The 27,998-nt window shown below is 35.2% G+C and overlaps 1 protein-coding gene and 1 long non-coding RNA gene across 3 annotated transcripts in view; one reads left to right on the plus strand and one right to left on the minus strand.

Moving 5' to 3' along the window:
* Window positions 1-11,512, minus strand: part of LOC135801634 (uncharacterized) — a 49,467-nt gene extending 37,955 nt beyond the window's left edge. For both annotated transcript variants that reach the window (XR_010550411.1, XR_010550410.1), the window contains exon 1: window positions 10,861-11,512. This is a non-coding gene — a long non-coding RNA (uncharacterized lncRNA). The remainder of the gene's footprint in view (window positions 1-10,860) is intronic.
* LOC135801646 (organic cation transporter 1-like) lies at window positions 3,170-5,575 on the plus strand. Its single transcript, XM_065315105.1, has 5 exons — window positions 3,170-3,814; window positions 3,873-4,475; window positions 4,537-4,979; window positions 5,039-5,226; window positions 5,287-5,575. The coding sequence occupies exons 1-5, from the start codon at window positions 3,573-3,575 to the stop codon at window positions 5,512-5,514; spliced, it is 1,704 nt and encodes a 567-aa protein (XP_065171177.1). The 5' UTR covers window positions 3,170-3,572; the 3' UTR covers window positions 5,515-5,575.
* Window positions 11,513-27,998: the final 16,486 nt, after the last annotated feature.

A 27,998-nucleotide genomic window follows, 5' to 3' on the forward strand; every position in this document is an offset into this window, starting at 1 on the left:
CACGTAATTGTTGCCAAAGTATATGAATTATAGAATAATCTCTGGACGTGTTCATGGATAGAAAATATAATTGGTGTCTTTTTCTGTATTGTATTCTTCGTCTTGACGTGACTTGCAAAATTCCAACACCAACAAATCTAGGAGTATTGCATTTGTGAACGCGAAGTGTGTAACGCAATAATAAATGTGGTGTGAAATTACGCGCGAACTTTGTTGCCAACGTTGGGGCTTTGTGTTGTATAATTGCGTTGTCGCTTTCAACCACACGAAATCATTATCGAGTGAATTATTGCTGTTTTTTTCAATAAACTAGAAAAAATAATTGCGGTTGCTTCAAAAACAGCTACTACGCTACACGTTTAATAACAAAATGATTTATATTTCAGGGTAAATGTAGCTTGTACAATATTTACTAGTACTAGTTTGTAAAATAGTTGTGCATTAGTGAAATATTTTCACTTTATGGTTGCATTTTGTGGCAAACAACTAACTAAAATATTTCTAGTAAAAATATATTGATAATTATATTTTTAATTATTTTTTAATAACGTGGTTGGATCTACTTAAATGTTCTAACGGTATTTGTCTGTACATCTTAATTTTTGACATCGGATGTGTGAAAATTTCATCAAAACCCGTGCATTGTACCGCCGGGTCCCGTAATTGTGATTATGCTAATGGGTGCGTGCGAATCCGGCCAATTAAAACGTTTTCTTCTCCCGTTCGTAATCATTTTCGTTTGCTTTGCGTTTAACAAAGACACATTGTTTGCAAACTTAATTTATTTCGGTTTAATTGCTATGTAACCTCAAATTAAATTTAATTAAATTTCGGTGGATAACATCTCACTTTATATTAAAACAATTATTAATTTTACATCAAATAAATGTCGGTTATTTAATACCTGGTATCATGAAAACAAAGCTTACAAAAAGCCGTAATTCTCGCAGATTTATGTGAAAATGAATTTGTCATCAACAGAGTGAAATTTGCAGTTTAAAAATGATAATTTTTTAACATGTCAATTACGCAAATGTGTTGAATATTTGTTTTCAACAAAAAAAAAAACACATTATACAGTATAATTCCGTGTAAATGTGCACGAAATGTATTTTTTCGTTGGTTTCTATTGAGTTCATTTCTTATTTTTAGTGTTTTCGTGCTTTTAACATAGCTGCTTTTGGTTTTAGGCGTAACGCGTTGGCGTTTCGATTATTTCAACGTTTGTTCCATTTCGCTTTCGCACCTCTCACATTCTTTCATCGCGATTCAATTGTATCGCACTCGCGCGTGCATTGAATGGTGTTTGTTTGTAACGTGCCTAATGTTGAATGCGCCCATTAACGATATAAGTGTTGTTATTTTTGCGCGTCGGCTCGCAAACCCCGCGAATAGAATCAATTTAATGCTAAACTCAACGAGCCGACAATAGAAACACACACACAAAGGTCAATTTTGAATTGATTTACGCATCAGCACACGAAGAAAGGCGCTTTGAATGCCTATTAACTTAACACAGGTTATTTCAAGATTTTGTATTGACATTACTACGTCTTTCAAACACAATATGTCTTATACGAGTATATTACATCAAAGCATGCAATGCAATGCAATCGATTTAATCCCACTTTATTCGTTTAATTTAATATTTTGAAGGCGCACTTCAAAACTTGTTCGTAATATAGGTCATAACAAATTGACTTCATTAGATCAAAGTTGTTATGACTTAACTGAAGAATATTTCACATTTATACGCGTAAACAAAACGCAATTTGATTTTTAAAAATCTAGTTAACGTGTACATTCTCCAATCTTCGGAATCCAATCTATTACGCAATGCTATAAATATATTTTCACATTCGCACTAATGATAACAGTCTTCTTTCAGTCACAACACAACAGAATTGTGAGACAATTTTCGTAAGTCATATTTAACATATTTAAGAAGTTTATATTTTCGTGGCATTTATAAACTAGTGCAAATACTCATTAGTGCTTATTAGCATACAAGAGATTCTGACCTCAGTCGCACAAGTTCAGTATTCTCACTGATTAACCGTTACGTTTACGTCTGAGCGAACGCGAGACACTCCGAACGCTCGGAACTTCCTCTTCTAAGCCTCAACCTCAAACTTAAACAAACTCTTCATCGTGGTGTACGCCTAAGAAAACTATCTGAGTGTGTGAATCAGTCTTCATGCGGATGTTCTAATTGTCCCAAATTCTAGATTTTAAACTTTTTGCTACAATTTTGCGATGTTGCAATTTTTTCTTCAAAAGATTACCTCAATATGCGTTGCGAATAAAACTACATACCAATTTCATTTCTTATGATTACTTGATTACTTCTAATTGAACTTTCGACCTTTCCATTCGCAGACAAATTGCAGTTTTTTCCATCAATTACAACATAAAATAAACTTGTTTTCGTTGATGATTAATTTTAGTTGTGCTTCAATTGGGTTTTATTACATTCGGAAATTTATACTCTCTATATTTAGACAGACAATAGCAGACAGTTACAAACTATTCATGTCAAAAGTTTAAACTTTTATCATATTTACCATGTTTTCACATTTAGCTACACCCGACACATTACGATTGCAGCATTGCGCGTTATGTAATTATACAATTTCATCGTTTTTGTTAGCCGTACGCCTATCAGTTGCTGTTTAAACTTTCGGTACGTTTGCCATCTGTTCGCTTTGGCGATTTTACGCCTAGCACAACCGCGGTTGCTGTTTTTTATCGGCGTACTTGTGTGCATAAATTCAGCAAGTTTATAATGTGTCACTTTGCGGTTTGACTACAGGCACTGCCAGCGTACTGCAGGAACTTCGTCTACCTATATACATTCATTAAAACGCCAACGATCCAAACAAGCCAGCAAGCACCAGAATGTAGTCGGGGGAATACTGTGTGGAAATAAAATTATTCGCAGAGCAATGGATGTTTATGTACCATGACATTAAAGTTACATTTTTATCTGTCTCCAAGCATTACCAATTTCCTTTAAAACCAGTAATTGTTATTAAAATATTTTAAAACTTTGCAGTACATAATTGCGATGTTATTCAAATTTGTTGTTGAATGCACTTCGTTAAATCGTGAAAAACAAATTCTTTCTATGCATTCTTAAACATGGAATTTACTATGTACCTACTTAGTTTGTAACAATAACACTGTGAAACAATTTATTTCTACTTCCTTCGTGTATTTGATAGTTTTGCAAAATTTTATATTTGCAAATAAATTCAAAAATTATCTAAGAATAAAAATAGCGCCGAAAACTTTGCAAATTTAGAATTATTTAACTCGTTCAAGTTAAAAACTTATCAAGTTTATTTAAATTATTTAAACTGTTGTAACTAAACACGTATTCATGTGTTACCCTGTGTAATTATAATAAACAATTTTAAACCTTAATTAAAACACCGATAGAATTTCGAGCATGTGACCGAACCGATGTAAACAACGTGATTATGAAGTAAGTCATTACCGTGTGTGTCTTCACAACGACAAGACTAAACTTTTTTATTATTAATCGCTCTGTTAAGAAATTTTTTTTAAAAATGGCTAAGGATCCACCAGAAGCTGCGTCTGCTATAGATGTAATAATAGAAAGAATAGGAGGTTCTGGTGCATATCAAAAACGATTTACTTTCTTGTTCAATATGATTTTACCCGTTTTGGCAGCGATGCCCTACATGAACATGATCATCAGTCTTGTAAGTCCTGATCATTGGTGTCATGTACCAGGCCGAGAACATACAAATTACACGATGGATGAATGGAAAAATCTAACAATTCCCAGGTAAGACTAAATAAATATAAATTTATTTAAATCTTCATTTAAAAACTGAATATTACAGAGAAGTCAACTCGCAAGGACTCTTAACTTACGCCAAATGCAGCAGATATGCATTACCAACTCAAAATTGGAGCAGTACCTTAATATCTCTAGATTTAAAAGAAAATACAGTGAAATGTGATAATGGATGGGACTATGATCATACCTGGTATGATATGACAGCTCCCATTAAAAATAACTGGGTTTGCGATGATCAAATGGTACCTAGTAATGCTATAGCCATAGGATTTGTTGGTGAAGTTGTAGGAACTTTGATATTTGCTCAAATGGCTGATATTTGGGGAAGAAGACCAATTTTCTTCCTTGCTTTAATCGCAGTTGTTTCTGGTCGAGTGATATGTACATTCACCTCAACTTCGATGTATGCGTTTTTCGTTTTTAATTTTATTGGATCCCTCACTGGAGAAACTGTGATGCAAGGACCTTTGGTAATAGCAATGGAAATTTCTGATCCCAAAAATCGTGGATTAATTGGAATGCTGTTATTCTGCGGATGGAATATTGGTATGTCCATAATGCCACTTTTGATGTGGTGGTTACGTGATTGGGTCACATTCTTACTTGCAACAACATTACCTTGTGCAATATATTTATTTTCATGGCCGTAAGTATCTCAAAATTTATTTTTTTAATTAAAGTAATAAAAAAATTATTTAAATTTAAAGGTGGATTATTGAGTCTCCACGTTGGTTGGCATCAAAAGGAAAAATAAACCGATGCCTTAGGGAATTAAGAAAAATCGCAAAAAGCAACAAAACCTCAATGCCTCCCGATGCCGAAGCCAGATTAATCAAATTCTACGAACTTAATAGTAATGAAAAACATCACTCTATCCTGGGACTGATTTCCAGCCTTCGCTTAGCAAAAAACTGCTTTTTAATCTCGTGCATCTGGTCCATCATATTACAAATTTACATCTCGCTGGCGATCAATGTCGCCAACTTAGCAGGCAATCCATTTTTAAATTATTTGTACCAATCACTAGCGGAACTGCCTGCGTTTGTAATCGCAAAATATATCAGCGATCGTTTTGGAAGACGCTATACAAGTATTATAAGTTTTACTTTAACATTCCTGGGCTGTGTTACTATAGTTTTTATAATCAATGGTAAGAATCTTTTTTATTAAATGTAATCAATTAAGTTTTAAACTAAATTTTATTTACAGATCCAACAAATGCTGCGTTTGTAAGAGGTCTTTGTATATTCGTAAAGTTCGCTGTGATGATGGCGTACTACTCCGTACATCTGCAAGCCTTAGAAATCTATCCAACCTGCATACGACAAATTGGATTGTCATCCGGAGCGGTTCTTGGATGTACTTTAGGAACTCTAGCACCATACATCATTGCATTGGTACTGAAACTCCTAAATTTCAATTTAAGCGATATTTATTTTTATTTTATATTTATACAGGGTGCTACCGTGGACGCAACACTTCCATTTTTAATATTTACAGTCTGTGCGATTGTGGGAGCAGTAAGTACAGTGTTCCTGCCCGAAACCAAAGGTTATCAGTTACCAGAGACTCTAGCTGATGCGGCAATATTCGGAGCTGATCAAGATATTTGGGGGCGGTCATTTTTCACTCATGTGGATGATAGTGATAACGCAGAAGTTCCCTTTCAAACAATAACTGCTTAATTTATATAACCTACACCTATATATTTTTATATTTATCTTAATAAACATATTTTAACTCAAACAGAGCAAAAATGAACTCATCATAACCCCAGATTGAATTTTTTGTTTTATGGTATAATTATTTTCAGAGGTATAAATTAATTAGCACTTATTCACACCATGTACACATTTGCGAATATACAGTTAGCGCACTTGAGCAGATGAATAACTTCAACAAGATCTTTTTGCGAAATGAATTTCACTGTTCGAGTTCTGCCAGCGAGAACAATAGCCAATGCGGTCGACGTTATTATGCTCGTTCATTGCCTCGTTTCACCTCTTGGCCTCTTGATTAATTCACAAACAGATTTATTCAATTATTACCGCAATTATAGCGGCTAATTCACTAATTCATCTCTAAAACCCACCTGGGAATTATAAATGACGTGACCGGGCGCGCAAACCAAACAAAACAATTGAAATTAACTTTATAATGAGAATATTAATTATTTACTGGAATAAAAAAATTAAAAGAGCAGAAACTATTCGTAGAGGAATTTTAACGTCTATTTGAACATAAGTTTAGTGCGATGTACGCGTATCTACTTCAAGTTTAGTTCAATATAACTGTCCATGGATCAATTAACATCCTGACCAAGTTTCGTCATCGCTCACGGGCTCAAACTCATCACACATGAGAAGCAACACGAACAGACAACGCACACATTTCTCACCAATTACCTATTCTTCTACTTCATCAGTAAAACTAGTGTCTTGTATCATCTAACAGCAAATCAATTATTAAGTAAAAATAAAAACCTTTGCTTACATCCGCAAGAAATTAAATGAGTATTATTCAATTAATTTTTCTATATATGAATGAATTCAATTTTCTTTTCTGTATTTTTGTGTTGTTGAAGTTGTCAATTTGCGATTTGCAGCCATTTCTGCGCGAATGAATGGCGGTGAGTTATGGACAATTGTGTGTACGTGAATGCGTTTTTCAATATCGTAATCTCTTGTATGAGCCATGCGGTAGCAATGCCGTAACTTCCTTGTTCATTTTCTATTTTAAGAGGAATCCGCGCAGCAAGAAACAGCTTTCTCGTGGTTGAGGCGAGCCTCACCTCGACGTAAACCGGAGTTTTTGTTAGTCAATATATTGGAATTTTTCGTCCGCATCTTCTAGCATTTAAGATGAGAAATCATCATATCGTGGAATCATATTGCATCATTTGAAATAACCTGTCTGAGAGAAAATTAATAATGAATACGTAAAAGTGCATTTTATAAGAAAAAACTACATTTATAGCAATACTGAAAGTTGTAAGTTGTAGAAGCAAATTGTATTAGGCAGTATTAAGGTATTATCCAATAAAAACCAAGTCATTCAAGATCAATTAAATCAAACAAATTTGTAGTGACTGGTTAGTTAAAGTGAAAGATTAAACGTGTTTAAACGAATTGTTTAACATCTACTTTCTTATTGACATTAGCTTGTCTGAAAATAACCTTCCAACACCTTTCGTTTCTTGTAAGTAACAAAAAACACAAAAATTTTGCCTTGTTCAACTTCAATATAAATAATAGAACGAAACAAAACTCCATACAATATTTCGCAACATTAATTTTGTAAAACCTAACCACAAAATAGAACGTAATACCTACATAGTTAACAATATTCTGCATATAACAATAAAATAATGAAAGGTATTTCTTGTTGCTACTCTTGTTGTGGTTGTAGTGGGTTATTGATGATTTTTTTCTATTTAAGTTATGTATGCTCAGGTATGAAACACACCCATCAAGAGACAAACTCACATAAATTCATGCACGTTCTAATGTGAAAAGTTTATGAACGCCGATTGTTCACACCGACGTTCACACGTCACATGCGCACAGCATGCACATGCAATGCAATGATCTAACGATATGACTTAAGCCAGTTTCAACGTGGTCATGGGAGTGTAACTCAGTAGGAGACGACATGCAACCTGCACTTTGCTAACGCACGTAGTGAAATGATTTGTAATCAGGCGAGTGGTATGCAAGGAATTCGTACTTGAACGGCGATCGACCTAAGTTCGAGGAATCTAAGTAATTCAACTGGACTTCTAGGCATTCGCCGAGAAGAAACTATGTATAAAGTATTCATTAGTTAATTCATTGACATGGATTTGTAGTGATTAAAGTAATCAAACTAATCGAGGGAGTAAAGCAACGTTTGTATCAGAATATCATAATATCGGGATTATAATTTGCATAAATTAACGAGAAATATTAAAATATGCATTTAAAATTTTTCTATGGTTTGTTGCTTTATTTTATACGGAGATAAAACAACACATAGTTCACCAAACCGTAAAATGATACAATTTAGGAAACTATAAAATATGCTTCGTGAATTTTATGATGAACCTTGACTTTCAAGTCTTTAATGCCTCTTAAAACACGTAAGTCTTGATCCGTGTCGTTGAGTAACACCGCAACGACAAACAAATAATTATACTTTATGGAACAATTAAAAATCACTTTTCCACGCCTTAAACCGTCATCACAGTCGCATGAAACAAGATTCAGGCGGAAATGTTATTACATATTAAATGTTGTAGAATTTAGCCGGTTCTACTGCTACAGCCTCTACAGGAAAATGTAATGAACACGATTCACGATCAAAAAGCAAGAGTGCTTGGCCAAGCGGTCAAGCTACAATATTGCTTTTCTACTTTGTTCCGGCAAAAGTGCGTAACATTATCACTCTGGAGAAGAACCGGAGCATGCGAGCAACAAGTATCAGAAATAACGCGTTCAGCACACCGTGTAAAAAACAAAAGTGAGTATTTCCGTTCATTCTGTTGAGAATACAAAGAAAAGCGTTAAATAATTAAGTATCTTATTCGAAATCCAGCAAGATTTTCCTCATTTTATGTTTATATTTTACTGGTAAACATAAAGCATTAAACACACTGTATATTTAAAGAAACTTTGTGGAATATATTGGACTAACCCCAAAGTTATCAATAATGCAAAATGTAGATTGTAAAATTATTACAGGTAATTTTAATCTGAATATTTTATATTTTTCATAATAATACATTGCAAAAGCAATAATTTTGGAAATTAACTTTGCATCATTGTTACACAAAATGCATATTTGTAAATTTTAATTAAAATCGCGTAGTGCTTTACCCAAAAATAATGTGAACTAATTAATCATATTTATGGCCATAAAACACACATTCTTCTCGTATGCTGGAATTTATTTCCAACAAAACCTCAATAATTTCCATAAAATTAAACAGAAATGTTAGTGACATTTCCATCCGACGTCACAAAAATACACACATCATAAAATTGTAGAAAATATTCGCCAGTTCAGAACTAACAGAGTTTTTTTTTTATTACTATCTATAACGTAAAAGGAAAACTAACATCCGTCCAAAGATGGACAACTAATCATACTTATTCAGTCACTTTGCAGGTTATAATGTATTTACATTAATGTGTAATGTAATCAGCGTATGATACGTTATATAATTTTATTAATCACTCTTGCCCGCAAACATTCACACGCATTAACCGCTATGCTATTCGTTGAGTTTTATGTTTTCGCATATTACAATTTGCATTTAGCAGCTTTGCGTTCGATTCGTGATGTTTTTCCCTTGCTGATACATTGAATTGCGTACAGTTGTTTTGTTTAAACCTAGTTTAAAGCGAGAAACAAGAGTTCCTGCAGCTTTTAACATGCAATTGTGGATTATATCAATTTGCATGTGTTCCTGAGTGACATTTGCATTTTCCAATACTTTCTATGCTCGGGCAATTTTAATTACTAAACTTTAACCATTTCCGCATAGCGTTTTAATTCTATCATAGATTAATATCATTCACAGTCACTCGCTGCAAAAGTTATTTCATTTGTTTAAAAGTAAATAAATATTCCTAGTCGAAAAACGTCGATGGTAGAATTTCGTAAACATCAAAACAAATGCAATATAAAAAGTACGTTGATGGTGGTAAAATGTAGCGCAATAAAACAACGTGCAAAATAGATGAAAAACGAGGCGTGGATAAAGCGACGCCAGTGATGATGATGACGACGCCGAGGACTCGAGTGAATAAACAGTGCAAATGGCAAACAATGAGAGCACAAAAGGCGCAATTCCTCAATATAGCAATTGCGCTCGAACGCGCGCGCTCAAAGATAAGAAAATTCGCGCGAATAAAAATGGCATAAAAGAATGCTCTCGATGTCGATTCGTAAACGCGCATAAATTGTATACAAATGTGAAGATGATTCGAAAAAGAGAAAATATAAAATGTATGCATACAAATCATACAAGTTCAAGAACAATAAGAAACGACAATAAATTTAAAAAATAAAATGAAATGAATAAAAAAGTTTGATTAATATTATAAATAATAATAATCGTTTTATTCTGAATGAATGCTTAGAATATATTTTTTAATTTCACAATCGCATTATATTTAAAAGATCATATTTTTTTAAGAACAAAAACTTCAACTTCATTATTTGTAAGATGATATTAAACGTGCGAGATGTGCAACGATGAATAGAAACTGAGCCAAGTCGATGTCAACACTCGGATGATTGCAATATTTTTATGAAATAAAATAAACGCAAAAACATTGCAATGTTTGGAATAAATTTATAAAATGCAAAAACCTGATTAAGCAAAACAATAACCCGTAATAATGCCAACATTATGAAATAAAATAAATTAACTAGAACAAATATTACTTCTGCATAGTTTTGGGTCACTTTTTCTATATTATATTTTATTCTGAATCCAGTTTGCAAAATCTAGATTCAGATTTAAGATCGCCGCGCCGAAATTGCAAATTCCGTCGGTCGTTTGCGTTCCGTGCGCGTTCGAGTCTTGACTCACGAGATATTGAACAGATTGAACCGAGAAAAGGTCAACCGGCATTTCGCCTCCCATCCTCCTCGCACCAATTCCTACCGGCCGAGAATCGTGTGTTTCATTTCGCTTTTCAATCGACGGCATCTAGACACGTAACTTCTCCCACTTCCCACTGTGAGAGCTGACTTGACTTAGCATGCGAGGTAAGTACAAATACCTACTACCAATGCTGGTCGAGTATGTGTGTACATCCATACATAACTTATACATTGTACATACAAGACAAGAATTACATACAGCAAACAGTCGTGCATACCAAGTAACTTTACTGTACCCAAGGTACCCAAGAGAAGATTTTGAAGAAAATATTAATTTTTTGGGGTGCAGAATATTACCTGAATGAAAATGTGTGACATAAAGTAGTAGTAGTCTTGTAAAATTTGTGTTAAGCTTGAAAATCAAATTATTTACTACTTACCTATGTGTGTCCGGGAGTTTTGTTCTTCCTTTCCTTTTAGAAGGTGCGTTTGCTGTTAATCAGTTAATCTGGTTATCCGTTTACGCCTTGTTTTGCTATTCGCGCACTTTGTTTCACTCGCCAGTTGTTCACCCTTACTTCCTCAACGTGAAGGGCTTACGGCAATGCCCTTGAGTCCTCACAGTTCTTGCATTTTACCTGTTTAACAACATTAAGGTTGATAAAATCACAAAAATCACAATTCGCATGCGAGAAAATAAACACAACACACAACACAATATAAACAAACACTGCTTATCAATTTATTTCGTTCAACACAAACAAAAGGTCACCCCTACCACTATAAACGAAGAACACTTGAATTAAAAACCGTCTTTATATCAAGTCCGAACTAAAAACTAAAAACTGCCACACAATTCCGATGTTTTATTTAATCCAGGCGTTGTGTGTGGCTGCTTGAAAAACTAAAAATATTATATCAACGCGTGGTAATACCACGAGGCGTTGCGCTGACCGAACGACCGAACGCGATTGTGGAATGGAATGAAGTTAAAGTAGTGGCACGGCAACTACCGAGACCCGAGACACGACTCTTGAGTAAGAGCGTGAGCTGCGGAGAACTTGCTCAGCGAAGCGCAGTGCACAATGCGCACGCGGCGCGGCGAGGAAGAGGAACTCGCCATGGCGCAGCATCGCAGTACTTTGTACAAGACTTGAGGCATCATGAAACCACTCAAAGCACCCGAGGCAAGTGCGCATGCGCGCACCATTCAACTGCACAGCCTTTGAATAAATTGTGAATCGTGAACTTGGGTCAGAATCATTTCATTCGTGCAGTACGAGTAGAATGCAATTGCAGTGCGGTGTTGTTATAAAATAAGCTAAATTTAAATCTGGTTGTGTGAATAAAATGAGCGCAATTTAAATTGATTGATCCCGCATAGAAAGAAAATCAATATTTTAGAAAGTGTGTCAAAAATGATAAACATACGATTGGGGTCAATTGTAACGCAAAATTCTCAATACCACTAATGATTGCACCCTGTAATGATGAGTTATAATTGCAATTAATCATACTAATGCAGCATGAATAATCTACCTGCTCAAACTGGAAACCTACTCGAAACTACGCTTTGCAATAGACGTTTTAATCCCTAGACATTACAGATTCCTGTATGCATCTCAGATTATGATTACTTCTAAGTGCTAGGCTTTGCTAAATAATCATTTGTTTGTAAACCATATTCCTCAGTGCATATCATTAGAGTCTATTCCAAACTTTTTACACTTTTATACCGGTAATTTACGTTAAAGCTATGTAAATTTAAAGGTAACTCGACACAGATAGTTTGAAAAGTGGGAATATTGTTTGGAGTAGCAGGCTGAAGTTGAGAATATTGGCCGGGGTGGATTTCGAGGGTGGATATGGCTGCTAATGGAAGCCAGTGGAGGCGGCAAGCTGGCGCACACGGCTCGTCTTAATCGGTCATTATTAATGGGCGCCGGATTTAACGTAATAAATATCTAATCGCACCCAGCCGCACCGAATTCGGGCGAATCGGTAAAACTCACACCCGCGCACGCCCTAACTAGTTGGAGGTGGGTACAAATTGTTCTTCGGGCCACTCGAAAGCCGCTTACCCATCGCATACCATATGTAATACTTAGCGTTCATTAATTTATCTAATCGTATAAATATTCATACATTTAGAGTTAGGTACGTATAAATTTCACATGGCTCTTAAAGTTTTATTAAAATATGAAATAGTATTGAAATACAATGGTAGTACGAGAGGGTGACTATAAGCTAAGTAAAGTTAAAGTTAAGATGAAATAGTATATTAAGTAACAAGTGCGCCAAACGCCACTTTAACCATGTTAACAACGTTTAGTGAAGTGATATTTTTGATTATTTTTTCTACCTTTACTCTATTTCAACGTTGAAGTTTTTGTATTTTAAAACTTCGAACTTTGTTCGTACACTACTGGGAAAAGTAAGGTTATAAATACATGGAGGTTTGTGCACCCAGTCGAAATCACTTACGAACAGACGCGCCGCACCGACAAGAGCAGCAGCAAAGCATGATGAGAGTAGGTTTGATATGGCCTTGTACTGCATCGTAGGCAAAAGACCAGACGCAAGCTCCACTCCGTGACTAAAATACTTTTGTCACGACCTTGACTGTCCGTGATTAAAGTGCTACTTTTAGTGTCTTAAAATCGTGGAATAAGTGGCTTCTTAAACATGGAAGTACAAAAAAATAAATTTTTGTTTCTTTTTTAACCCGAGAGTTCTATTTTACTCTGATAGTTGGTTGGTTGTCGGTCAGGGATGGGTTTGAGGGTGGTTGTGGGTTGTGAAAAGTAAAACGTTTGCAACGCTGGTGCGGCGACGTCCTGCCAACGATGGCATCTTTATCAGCGTCAGCAGGAACTCATTAATTACGGAAACGATGTAACGCGACCATAATAAGTCTCCCGCGTCGCTTCAGACACCCCAAGTGTCTGGATTTTCTAAAGTGCAAAGAGTAGAGTGTAAAGTAAACGTTCCGAGGTCCTGTCAGTCTTGGTTGTCCTGCCAGCAAGCAGAAGATGCAAGTGGAAGATAACGTCTCGCCACTGCACCCTTAAATAACACAACGTTTTTTTTTATTTCTTCAATTATTTACTAATTAATATCAAATTTTAAGAAATATTTCAAACATCTGCAAGAGACACCTGTCATATGCAATGACGACCCTTACACCAGACACTATAATAGCTTTCATAAGCAAAAAAGTTGCAAGACTTGCAAAAATTTGCAAAAATTTGCTTTAGCAAAACTTTGTTTTTACTACTTTTCCGCCCCATCTCTCATTTTTTTCATCTTCAGCCCTCATGCATAATACATGTACCCCACTTTGTCCGCCATTTAACTTTTATCTCACTAGAATACATTTTAATAATTTGATTAAACCACGCAATATTTTTCTATATATAATTTACACTTTTTAGGTTATCGTCAACACAAGTCCGAGTAACAAATGATTTGTATTGCAGGTGTTTGCAGCACTTTTTTTACTCCTGCAGTCTGCAATGCAGTTGGCAGCATTTTCGTGTCGGCAAAAATGTTTCGCAAACGACGCGCAATTAATCTTCGGCCGCGTGCACCTCCGCGCGCAGCGGAGGGTGGACATGTCTTCCGGCCAGGCACAAAGGGGCGTAAAAATTTGCCTAATTGATAAATGACACTTTTACGACGCGTCGCATATTCGAGCTACGGGCACGAGCAGCTTGTTGCCTTAACTCCTAGTTTTAGCTAGCTAGTCTTAATTTCAGTCGGCGACGTTGGGACGAAACAAGGGCATGAACAGGACAAAGACTGAAAAACGTAGAAAACAATTTTTTCCTCATAATTTTTCTGTTATACGGCCGGAAACAGCAATGCTGTAATTATTTTACGACGTTGACGTTTTGTCCTCTTTTCGTCTTTTGTCCTTACTTTTAATTTTCTTTTGTTAGAGAAAACATGGCTGACGTTTAAAACATTTTTCTAATATTAAATATTTTTATAAAAGCGCAACAAAACAGATTTTTACGTAATAAAAGTTAATATTTCGTGTTTATGTGTCAACTTGCGGCGCAGTCACTAAGTAGGGGAAAGTAGCCATATTTGGACCATTTTTATATTTTTCGATTTATAGAGCCACATATAAACTGTCAATAAAAATTAAGTAGCGGAAAAGTAACTCACAAGGCTTACCAACAAAATGATATTTTTGATTTAAGTAAAAATTATATTTATACCCCTCAAATTTCAATTTAAAAAAATTGTGTTTTTGGTCCAAATTAAGAAACCGGTTTCCTAAATTGGACCGCGCGGTTTCCTAAATTGGACTATGCTTTTTTAACGGCAATTGACACAATAGTAAATTTTAGTTTTAGCAGAAACACAAGCACATTTTGTATAAACCAAAGTGCGGCATTTCATACACTGCATCATTTCGAAGATTTGTGCTCGTCCACAAGCTTTTCTAAGAGATCAAAAAAATGATATACGTTTTCCCTGTAAAAACCCGGTGCCTGTCTCCGGTCCAACTTGGGCAACTTGAAGAATTTTTATTTAATGATCAACGACAATCTTAATATAACATAACCTCTCCAAATTAATACTATAAATTATAGATAAATAAATAAGCTTTCTGATGATATAATTATAATCGTGAAATCTAACGTTTAAACAGCTTGACAGCTTATGCACTTACGTCGTTATAATAGATTTGATAATCAAGGATACAAAAAGTTGTTGTCACGACGAAAGCACGCGGCAAGTTTTAACCCAAATAGTTGCATCAATTGTTTATAAATACGAGTAAAACAAGGGGCCTGTCTATTTTTGCAAAAACATCAACAGTCCGCGGATATCGTGGTGGTCCAACTTAGGCGCTGGTCCAAATTATGCTACCTTCCCCTATGTCATTGCTTTAGGGCCAAGGGTATGTTTGCTTTGGAAGGGTTGACGCGGTTGACGCGTTTGTGCCCGGAATTACGGTGACGCTCCGGTTTTATGAAAAGGGTGCGAATAAGACTCGGCGCGTGCGGGTCGCGCGTAAAGGGGTGCTAATGGCATACCACCCTTGCAAACGCCATCCTCGGCAAGTCCATTTTCATTTCTGGCATCGGTGTGTTAACCAGCAGTGCATAAATTCAAATGTTATTGCAAGGATTAAACATTGAACTAAGTAAAACTTGATTTTAAATCTTCAACTTTTGAAAAACTAACAATAAAATTCCTAAACTTAAACTTTTTGATCAGCACTATTGTCATGGTGCATTCAAATTTCAATTAGTTTTGCTTGATGTTAAAAAAAACCCAAATCTTTTCGCGTGCAACTTTTTTTATTAAACAATTCCGAAAGTTTCGTTGGCCCAGACGAACACGTCGCAATCTTCGTTTCTTTTCTAGTCTCTGTAAGCTGGGAATCTTCGCCCGCTTAAAAGCAGAACCCCGGTTGCGGGTTCTTTTAAAGATTAATTTTCCATAATGGCATGCTACCTTCGGCGGCCGTAAAGAAGGCAAAGAAGTTTTCAGTTTGCGCGCCCGCGCGATTCTCAGTTCTTAGTTTTCAGTTCTTAGTTATGTGCCTTTCCTGCGCCATCGACGTGCTCGAAATCTAGCTCGTATAAAAGACTTAAAAACTTGCCGGGGTGCCACGAAAGAAACTTCACGCCAACGCAGAAGGCGAACCTTTTCAAACTCTCATCAGACGTCGTTACCTGCGGCATTGTCCTTCTTCAAAACTGAAATTCTATTTTAAACTTTGCTCGAAACGCTCAGACATAAAAATTTGTGCAGACGCCAACGAAAACAATCAGTTTTAAATTTTTAACCATAATTTTTGCTATTTTCTTAGGATTAAAGAAGGACTCTTGTAATGTGTCAATTATTTTGTGATAATATGACGCCTTGGCAGATGTTTTCGACATGTCTTCCGCTACTTTATATCCTTGTCACTTACCATCATCCCCGGGATTTTTGCGGCTTAACTCAAAGGGCAATTTGTATCATTCGCTGGTTTATGATTGTCTCGATTGTCACGCTTAGTCGTTTGCTTTTGTTTCCATCCACAGCTTGTAAAAATCAAGACGTCATCCATTCGAACGTTATCTCCGACATTTCCTCACATCTTCTTTCATCCCCAGCAATGACATAATATTTTGCGTTGTAAACGACCGGAAACCCGCAACGTTTTAAAAAAATCATAAAAATAACAACAACATCCACAAGAAAGCGTAAGCAACTCGCGGAAATAAAGATTACAATTATCTTAGTCTGCTCTTTGCAATCCCGGCAATTCTTGCGTGTTTGCCGGGATGTGTTTGACTCGTTCGTATCTTCCGCGCCGTTTGTTTTGTTTTATTCGTGTTTTTATTACGTTTTTATGATTTGTTTCGCATTCTTTTTACGCTGGCGATGTTTGCCTGATCTCGTCTCTTGGGAGTCCGCCGACGTCGTTCGCGCAAGTCAAAAGATCGCAAAGTTTTGCGTCGTAATTTAATTTGCGTACTTTATTGACGTCTTTATCAGCGCCGCGCAAGGCGTAAAAAATACAGCGAAGATAAAAGTCGAATTGAAATAAAACGAAACTGGGTGACAAACAAGTCGCGACTTTTACGATTGTACTTTTCATGATCGCGTTCTCTGAAGATCCTTCATAATTGATAACCAATTGCAGAATGGACGAATAAAACCCATATAAAAGCAATAATACCAAACAATATATATATATATATATATATATATATATATATATGTTATATATATATATATATATATAAATATAAAACGTACATAAACTAACAATCCTAATAACTCCATTAAAATGAAATTATTTAATAATGAAATTTTTCTCTTCGTGATTTATATTTAATTTCGCGCAGATTTTATATATTACACAGCGCTATTCTCTTATTGTGGTTTTAATCCGTTGCGATTCATTCAGAGAAGGATTTTTTATAGCCCCTAAGCGCAAAGCAAGCACAATTCTATTCACTCGGGTTTTATATTAAAAATTCCTAAAGTGTTCCGCATTATCATCATGATAATAACTTCATTTTTCAACTTTTAGACATGACTATTAGAACATGCAGAAACAAAATAAAAAACTGAAACTAAACTGACAAATCTCTATTGTTTTGAATTTTAATTAAGAAATAAAATAAAAACAAATAATTTTCTCGCTTTAACGCTTACTAAAAGCTTCTTTAAAAGTCGCTCGACATTAATTTGAATTTTTAAATTAAACTCAGCACAAAAAATGTAAATATGCAGAAATGCAACGTGAAATGTGCGCAGAATGTGGATTTAAGTTGAGGAGAATTTGCTTCGCGGTTAAATCCCGCGTCCTTGCATCTTGCAACATCCTAATGCTTGGACGCGAAGGGAAATCATCGCGTAGGGAACAAAGTGCGAGCGAACGCTTTTCCCCGCGGTTTAATCCAAGAAATCGCCATAAAACCAACGCGCCGTGATAAATGCCCGCTCGTTTAGTTAATCTGTTGAAGATGTTTCAATTGTCGTGCGCGCGCGAAAGTCCATTCCGCAAAAACCGACCCGGAGGAAACGAAGCAGACGATGAAGAGGAAAAAAGTTTCTTGGGACGAAAGTTGCAGTCAAACGAAAATAGAAAAAAAGACAATGAAGTATATAAAATGAAGTGGAGCATTTTTGGGAAATGATAAAATATTTGTCTGATATGTTTCCTTGTTTTTAGGTCATGTTTTTATCTTGAAATCATTGAACATTAGCAACCTCTATTAACTTTATTGCGCGTTCTTTCCCTAAGTAAATTTTTGTTTTTTTAGTATTTTAGGGTGTTTTTATCCGCCATTAGAGTAAATGTCCTTAATGTTGAGGTGAGTATTGTTTAGGCACGTTTTCGTACTAAAGGATAAGTATGTATCCTTAAACCAAGAACCGATTAAGATTTTTTCAATTTCTCAACGCACATGATTACACTTTACTTTTTACTTCAGTGCTTCAGTTTACTTTCAGTGCTTAACATAGTGATTTTATCCGAAAGTTTTATTTATAAACTTTTCGCTTGTTTTAAAGAAACCCAAAACAAATAAACTTTGTCAACGAGAATAAATGAATATAAACGCGAAAATACTGAAAACGGAAGTTCGGATGGCGAGATAGGCGCCGAAAAAAATGAATAAATGAATGCGGAAATTAGAAATTACGTAAACAAATTTCCACGTTGATCCGCACGCTGCGGGCATCGTGCGTGTGCGCCCGCGTAATAGATGTGAATATTAGAAAAACGAATTTCCTTCGCATTTTCGCGCATCTCGCCAAAATCCACTTTTGGAATACAGTGTGTTCTCGTAAAAATAATAAGTTTATCTTGATAACTATCTAATTATAATCATTTTTTAGGTTATATAATATAAAATAATTACCATAAAAGAGGATATCTATCGTTAACTTTATTAAAAATGAGTTACTCAGTGTGAAAATTGAATTTTTATCACTTTTTGTACTTCAGGTACGCTGGAGAATGAGACGGTGTGCCAAAATAAAATTTTCGAGCGTGTTACCGATGGCTTTGAACGAGTAAAAAACGGATTATGCAAACGAGAGTGCGGTTTTCCATTCTCCGATGCGCCGCCACCGCCGCCGCTACCCCCCACGCTTTGCATATCGTTATGCTTCATACTCATCGCAAATTTGTTACTACCTATAAGTGGATAATCTACATACAAAGTGATACTTTTCATCATGAGCGTGCAAACGCATTTTTAACCTATTTAGAGTTCTACAGTGTTGAAAATAAAACTTTTACAATTTTTATGATAATCGAACACATGGTATATGAGAACATGTTACCTACATAGTTCGCTAACAATAGTGAACGTGAATGAATGAATTCTAACGTTTAGTTATTCGTTTAACGACGCGAACGTCACGCGTTCGACGAGTGATAAAAAACACGTGCGAACACTGCCCGTACACGATGTCTGATTGTGGGTGTAACGGGTGGTTCTGTTAGGTATGGCAGAAGCGGCTCTATAAAACGATTCGAATTTTCATCCCGCTGTTCGAAACTAAGTTTGAAATGCACAACTTGTAAAATTGTTAGTTATCATTGCCGAGACACGTTCGAGCGATAAATCGTCAACGTAAAATTTGATAGCGCTCAAAAATTCATTGCGACGTTTCCGGAAATTTTGTAATTTAAAGTGCTTTTGCAAAAAACAACACACATACACCAACATAACTTTTATTGGCTGTAAAGTTAAATTAACATCCACAATTAAACTTGTGACTTATTTTATGCGAAAAATAAATATTTGCACACGACACGTGTACGAGTCGCTAGTGGAAAACAAAGTTTCCAATTCAAATATTTGGATTTACATTCAACGCGTGTTCCTACGGATTCGTTGATTCGTTAGCCGGCTGTAACAACAACAACAACAAACAAACAAACAGTTATTTTGTTTGTTCCAGCAGTTTTCCGCGCTTTTCGCGCCGGCACATTGCGCTGGCACTAATTTGCGAAACATTTATTTATTTCTCCGCCGCGTAATTAGTGATGCAATCGCGCAATAAGCTACGAGCCGCCACCACGGTACTCCGATAGCATTAAACGTAATGATGTAAACACCTCTGGCCGCACGCCGGATGCGCGTAACGATCAAATTTCAACGGCGGCGGAGGCAGCGGCTATAATTTCAAACTTTAATTTTAAAGCGACGAATTTACTGCATTCACAGCATCGCACGCAAATTTGGCCAATTTTATCAGAAATTCTGCTTTCACTTGATTTTAGTTCGCGTTTTAAACGAGAGTTTATGATTAAACTCGGGTTTTTATGACTATCAGTGTGCAGCACATAACGACGGCTAAAAATACATCTAAACATTGAAAAAAAGAGTTCAAACATGTTTAAAACCCCGTTGATTTTATGTGTGTACATTTGCACTGAGAAAACGTGGCGGAATAAAACGCAGGAAATTGTTGGCAAAAAGTGTTTATTGCCGTTTTGTGTTCATCGCACATTTTCAGTCGTTTCATTACCCTCGAGAGTCGCTCTGATTTTGCCGCAATCATTTCATCAGAGGATTGTAAAATAAATGTAAAAATGCGTACGCGATAACAATTCGCCGTAAATTAAACCATGTGCATAATCAGCTTTATTTTATAAAACAAAAACAAACAGCAATGCACAAAAGTGTCGTAAATTATTTTAATTTTATTTTTCATTGTTAATATAATATTTATTTAAATTTAACATAATAGATTTACAATTTTAGTTATTGAGAAGTTACTGGCGATGCTCCCAAGGCAAAACATGTATATCTCAAATTAAATTGTAATTCTGTCACGTAAAATTTAAATAAATATAACCTTATATTTTATTATAATTCTATTAATTGCAATTAATTTTATTTCCTGCTAGAGTTATTTTGCACCTTGACTTTCTCTATTTTATATCATCTTTACTTTTGCATTGCTGTATTTTATTTTGTACATAGCATTCGTACAACTCGCAGTTTAATCCTTCTTTTACGTTTTGTTTTCGCGTCGACGTGCTGCGTAAAATACGAGCAGGAGCACACGCTTCAGGTAGGCGTGTGGTGCGTTTGGCGTTGAGACTTTTGACGCGAAACAATATTTAATTAAAACTTGCCTTCACCTTAATTTGAATTATTTCTGCAATTCCGTGTTGCGCTGCGTGGCGCAGGAGAGAATTGCAAACATCCACCAACATCACGCGCCTCAACGCTGCGTCCGTTTTGTGGGGTTTGCTGCTCGCAAGTTTGAAAATAAATTTCAAATATATCTACTTAACTCGATTTTTTCAGGACGCAAAGTTTTTCAATACAACAAGTTTATTAGTTATTCTTTGCAACTCATGCATCAAAAGTAGAATAAAAATGTAGAACACAAACTATTTCATTGAATAAGTTCAGAGTTTTTGTTTGTAAAAATGACCAAGTTGGTTTGAAAGAAGAATTTTCTTTGTTTTGCAGTTGGTAGTGATTTTAACTTGCACCTACCTTATAATAATCAGGAATTCAACTGTGCTAAACGTCTTGATGGAGCAAAAAACAATTGTGGATTGTAAAATTTTAACAGGTTTCAGAGGTTAGAAACACGGGTTTGTATAGCGCGCATGTGCATAATAACTGTTCAGTAAGCGCGCCAAATATTACAACGTTCTACTTTAGTTTTATTTGTTTTTTATTTTTTATTTATTATTAAACACAGTTCTATGCGCATTTTATTTGTTTTTCACCCAAATCCTGAATCGCAATAAACCGGAAAAACACATTGACAACCGACAAAGATTTATAGCTCATAGCATCGACTGAAAAGGTAGAAAACGTAGAATGTTTTTTCATACAATGCGCGCTCCGTTTCGTTTGCAAACGCACGGATGAGAAGTGATCTCGCACTGCGAAACGTGCGAACGCGTGAGGAATTGCGGGAATAACAGGAATATACGACATTTCCACAGCGCCACAGCCGTAACTCCCATCGGTGGGAAATGCGCAAATTTTGTAAAGCAACCAATAAAAGCGATTGCAAACCGAAATGAGAAAACAGCCAAAAACAACAAACGCGCAAACTCACAAAGCACACATACATAAATAAAGCAACTAGGAAAACTAGTCGGGCAGTGAAATAACAGGACAAAAATATGTGTTTATAATAGAAACTTTGCGTTGTAACTTTAGCAATGTGATCCAATATTAGAAGAAATTTTTTTTATTTTAAAAATCCAGTAAAATATAGTGCAAAGTAGAAATAAAAGAAATTGTCTGTTCTGATAAATCAAATTCAGCACATATTTTACTTTTCCGCAGCGTAAACATGTTGGATTGGTTGAATTCGTAGATAAAAAATGGCAAACAGGTATTTTGCAAGCATCTATAAACCATACTAATGTCAAAAATGCCAAACCCATTGCAGAAGGGCAATTTCCTCTTCGGTATTTTACGCAAATGTTTTATCTTTCCACACAATAGACAAAAAATATAAACGTATTTTTAATTATGTTTATTCCATTAAATTTTATTATATTTTCTGTTGGTAATTAACAGGAAGTTACTCTGGCTCAACGGAAATGAATTCTTAAACTCTTACGCAAGGTACTATTAATTTGTAACCAGATAACGAAAATATATTTTGCTATTTGCTATTTTTTGTTTTGGAGCGAAATTTCATGGACGTGATGCCATGGAAAAGCGGAAAATATTTGTAGAATTTCAAACCGGTAAGCCGACGCGATAAAGCCAAAGCGAATCGGCGGTTAATGAGCTTTTTAATGCGCACGAATTTAATTAAAACCTTATACCAACCCTGCGACTTTGACTTTTAGATACTTTCTATCCACCGAACGCTTTTTCCTCTAGTTGGGAGAATAATGAATAGGATACAACTTTTGAGTATTTTTTTTAAACAAAATTTAGTTAAAACATAACCCAATTTTGAGGTTATGATAAAACTCTATACAATATTCCTTTCAAAATAGTAATTAACTAACAACAAAATATTATTTAGCAAATTTTAAGAATTAAAAAATGCAAATACTTTTTTGTAATTTTCTGATACGCTTGAAAACAAAATGGCTTCCATAATATAGTGTATAATGGAATAGTGTATAGGTTATAACCTCCGGTACACATTCCACACCAACACACACTGTGACTGATTTATCATGAACATTAACAGGATGTATAATATCCTGGGTTTACATCAGCGTTAACATTTTGTCCTGTCGGATATTCAACTAACAGAAATGGACGTTAAACAACAAATCATCACAGATTCACATTTATACCGCATAAAATAATAAAATAAGATTAAATAAAATACAGCTATTAAATGTTTCAACTGAAATATATCTCATTTAATTACCCATTCTTTTTTTATTCTTCATGCAGTTGAAGTTGAAGTTCAACAGTAAAGAGTTGATTTCGTTTCGCCCATTGTTCTTTGTCCGTCGACGCGCGCGCTTTTGACCATACGATGAATGGCGCTCAGTTCATTCATTCGTTTGTCCGAGCACACAAACGATGCGAGGAAAAGGTCTACGCTTGTCCATTATTCCCGACAATTTCCACTAAGTGCACGCGCACTTTTCATGCCAAGGATAGCGCGCCATTGAGGATGAACACTTTGTGATTACCGTATTATTTCAGGCTCGATTTAATTACGTCGTAAAAAATGCGCACAACTCACGCGAGCTTCAACTCATTTCAATATATTAAACATATCCAGCAATAGCGCAGCAATAAATATCGCAATGAATGTTTTAATACGATCAATGTACGCGCTTGTTGTAGACATTTTTAATTAGTGTAAACGTCATAAATCGACTGGGAACGGTTGTCGGTCGATTGTGAAACAGTTTGCTCGCTAGTTTTAGGTCGATGTGGTTCTGTGCCGTGTTCAACCTAGCAGCGGGTCGTCCACAGTTTTAATTAAAGAGATATTTCACGGGCGCGCCGAGTGAGCGAAAAAGCAGACGCACGCTGGCAGGCTGGTCGGCGTTTGAAATTTTACACCAACCCTTTTGGAAATGCTTTGTGATAGCGGCACAGTGCACGGTTACTCAATTTTAAATTACATGAAATAAACTTGGTTTCATGTGCCTTTATACATTTATTTCTTTATTACTCAATTCACTTTTGTATTTACCATTTCAGAGAAAATTACTAACAATAAAATTGCATTTATTGTTTTGTAAATATCAATGTAATAATCTAATTATCTAAGTTTAATGGTAATTTATTTCTTGGAAATTACTGGTTTATTTATGAATTCATTTTCTAGCTTAAATGTAAATATAATTGAATTGCTTTTTTTCACTTTTAATAAAACTTTTATTTCAATAACAATTTTTAGTTTAATACTAAAGTATGAATTTTATATTTAAATTATTGAATACGTTTGATAGAAACAAATTGGTCAATTAATATTGTACAAAATATTCGGTTTTCAATTATAACTTTTTTTATTAGTTTTATTTGCCGAAATTATTTTGGAAATTTTGTTTCCATTTGAATTCAGCGAACGCTTCATTTCGCATTTAAATGCCGCGAAGGCGCGACATGCCATGATACAGCGAGATACTAATCAGCGTTAATAGTAGTTGGGGGTAGTTTGGGTATCATTTGAATGCGCAGCGCGTCTCTACCGCCGCCACTGCCGCCGCCGGCGTTCAAGACGTAATCGCACGCGCGTTCTTTTCTACGTCGGCGTTCATTGTCTGCATTCTTCATGGCCAAACTTACTCTACTGGCGAGGGAAGCGAAAGAACTCCGGTGAGAATTGTGCCCGCGCGTCGAAATGAAGAAATAACCCTCGGAAGTTTTTAACGCACCCAATCCTATCGTTACAAACTTTGCGCATTTTAAAATATTCCACTTGCATTAGCATACTTTCAACTAAGTACTTAAATTTTAATTAAATTATAGTTTTAATAATATAATGTTTTATTAAGTTTTTGATATGAAATTTCTATACTTATTTGTTAAAATTCATTTTTATGTTGTCGCAAAATTCGTTTGCATAAATTTGCATGTGTCACAACTCGGAATACGCATAAAAATATTCATTTCAATTAATTCCACCACACTCACTCACTATTTGCATTTTTTGCATAATGCAACCACACCCCAAATGCAAACATTTACACACACATACAATGATTGCGAGGAGGGTTGGAGTTTGAATTTTCCTACAATGTATATAATGAATATTCATTTGCGTTGGAGAGATCGACCGAAGTGAGTGTGACACCGAGTGCGTTTCTTGTGGTGAAAAAGAAAACTCCAACTGTTACTGAAACGGAATAAAAAAGTGTCTGGCTGGTGTGAGAAATGCTCGTGGCGCTGGTGGAGGTGTCGGGCATCAAGGCGACAAACGAGAATATTTAATGTAAATGGGGGACGAATTAAAGAACGCGCATAACACGTAACGTCTGAATTTCAACATCAAAGTATTTTTCTCGACCCTCGCGATGTCAGAATGCTACAGTAATTTGTTAAGTTTTTTTTTTCAAGGCTTTACAAAACCACATAATAGTAAATGTGAATGTATTTAATTAAAAATCATATTAAATAAATTACTTTATATAACAAAGGAAAAGAATATAAAAAATATCATAAATCTCGTTTAAAAATTGTTGAAATTTACATTTTAAACCGCATAATTTAACAATGTCACAGATTTCTTTCTTTTATTGTCTTATATAAAACTGCCATGCCTAAAACATTATATTTTGTTATTTTTGTATGTTTCAAAACATTATTTTACTTTTTATATATTTTGAACGTATTTTTATTTGTTTGACATAAAACACCAGTACCTACTTACGTTTGAGTTAAAAGGTGTCGCGTAATACGACTTGGCAAAGAAGAAAAAAATATGCCAGACGAGTGAAAACTGAGAAAACTAGAAAAGTTTGCGTAATGTTTACGATATGTAATTTTAACTTTGAAAAATCTTTTTATGATGTCATATTCTGTTACTAAACAAGATTTTTGACTAAAATACCAACAAAACTAAAGTAAATTAGTAAAAGTTGCAATGTTGTCCGTTTCAAAATTTATTATTTTTTATTTTTGTTTTATTTTTGCACTTTCAGTCAACATAAATGACAAACTTTTCTCATATTGTCCTCACTTCGTTATTTATACGCTTTCCAGCTCAAATATTCCTACCGCAATACTTAATATTATTGCTCTAAGGAATATTAAATGATATTAAATAAATATTAAGAATTTTTATTAAGAAAATGAATCGTTTTCTTCCAGTTTGTATGAAAACCATTTATTATATCAGCCTTCAGCACAATAGAACCTATAGAAACGAGAAAATAAATCATAAGATTGTGAATCAAAATGGGAATGAAAATTATCCCGTGCTGTGTTATACGTTTTGCTTGGTTTTAATGTCATTAATGGCAATGCAACACATTCAATTGTGTGCGTGTTTTATTCACAGCACAATTTTATCTGCAATCGCTCGCGTTTCCAAACTCGACACAAACTCAGCACTTGCAATTATTAACGGCGTTCTCGTTGCGATTGCACGTTTCGAAGACGTTGTCGCGGGAGTTTTGTTGTCGAGGGGCGGCGTCGTCGCCTGCGTTCATTAGTCTTTCATTTGCGAATCGTACTCGCACTTTCAAACTGATGTCGGCTTCTTATCAGTAATTTCCACTCCCGATGCAAGTCTCAGCGGCAATTCAATGCGGCCAGATTCACAACTAATTCAACTTTTGAATGCGAATTAACTTTTTGTCAATTTTGATATCTATAAACTTTTACAGAAAATTTCTATTCTTTATCAGAAATAATTGAAGTGTGTAACCCTTGAGATCAAAGCGCACATGACAACCTAGTTAGTAACTTTGGTTCTCGATTCCTTTGCACCCAAGCATATTGTATTGTTGCCGACAACACTGATATTGGTATTATTATGGTATTATCAACTCGTCAAAATTGAATCTGAATTGGATCCGAGTTGGAGTTTGAGACCATTGTGCTCATGCCATGATGCGTCTTGTAATAACTACTCGCTCGCATCGACATCAATTCAATGCACCCTTTTGCGCGGCGTATTCCTGTTGCGTTCTCATTCGCTTTTCGCGAGTCGTCTTCTATTATAATTGTCGATTTTGAAATTCACGATACCCATTGATGATACGAACTACATATTCTATTCTTGTAACTTAATTCTGCATTTCTCGAAGCATGATTTACAATATTCCAGGAAAACTCAAATAGAAAATCAAAAACACAAAAATAAACCGAAATTTGAAGACTCGTTATTGATAGTCAAGGAATTGTACACAATATAGATTTTCGATAGTTATTTCTATGCATAGTATTTCATTTCGTGTTATTATACAATAATTGATATTTATTTTTATTTTTGTCTGTGAAGCCCGTTGAGGGTCGAAAGGTCGTCGAGTTGCTGATAAAACGCAGCGAGATGTGAAATGCAATGCGACTGTAGGGTCGCATCGGCACGAAACTGCCCGCGGACGTGACCAGGTTGTTATTGTTATTGTTGTTAAGTTTTATTGCGATATTTTGTCCCGACCCATTCCGAGGATATCTGCGCTGCCAAAACGAGAGGGAGAAACAATGCAACTCGGCGTTGTGCTGAGTGCATTTATTTGCAGCCAGACAGTTAGAGCCACACACACGCAAACAGGAGCGCAAAGGGTTGTTAAAAGGTCATATTTTGGTTTCGTAAGTCGAATCACAAAACTGCAAAATTTTGATATAAAATTATATGAAATGATAAGAATTACTATGAGAGATTATATATTTTTCATGAGTCACATAACCATAATTATGAATAATTGCAGATATATACTTTTGACGTCAATTTTACGTCTTAAAATATTTTGTTTCACAAACTAAAAGTATTCTATATGCTTCTCCAATGTTTAAACTATCACTATACCAAATTTTATGAAAATTAGTTCAGTGGTTTAGGCGTGAAAAGGAAACAAACATACATATTTTTCAAAAAAATATTTTTGTTGATATGTAATGTATCGAATTTTCTGGAAATATAGGTATAAATTCCAATTTAGCTCTATAAAACGCATCAACTAGCTATC

This window comes from Atheta coriaria, unplaced genomic scaffold (assembly GCF_025399875.1).
Source record: "Atheta coriaria isolate IRGN ID8LTWV9N9 unplaced genomic scaffold, Caltech_Dcor_3.1 hic_scaffold_11_pilon, whole genome shotgun sequence".
Lineage (NCBI taxonomy): Eukaryota > Metazoa > Arthropoda > Insecta > Coleoptera > Staphylinidae > Dalotia > Dalotia coriaria.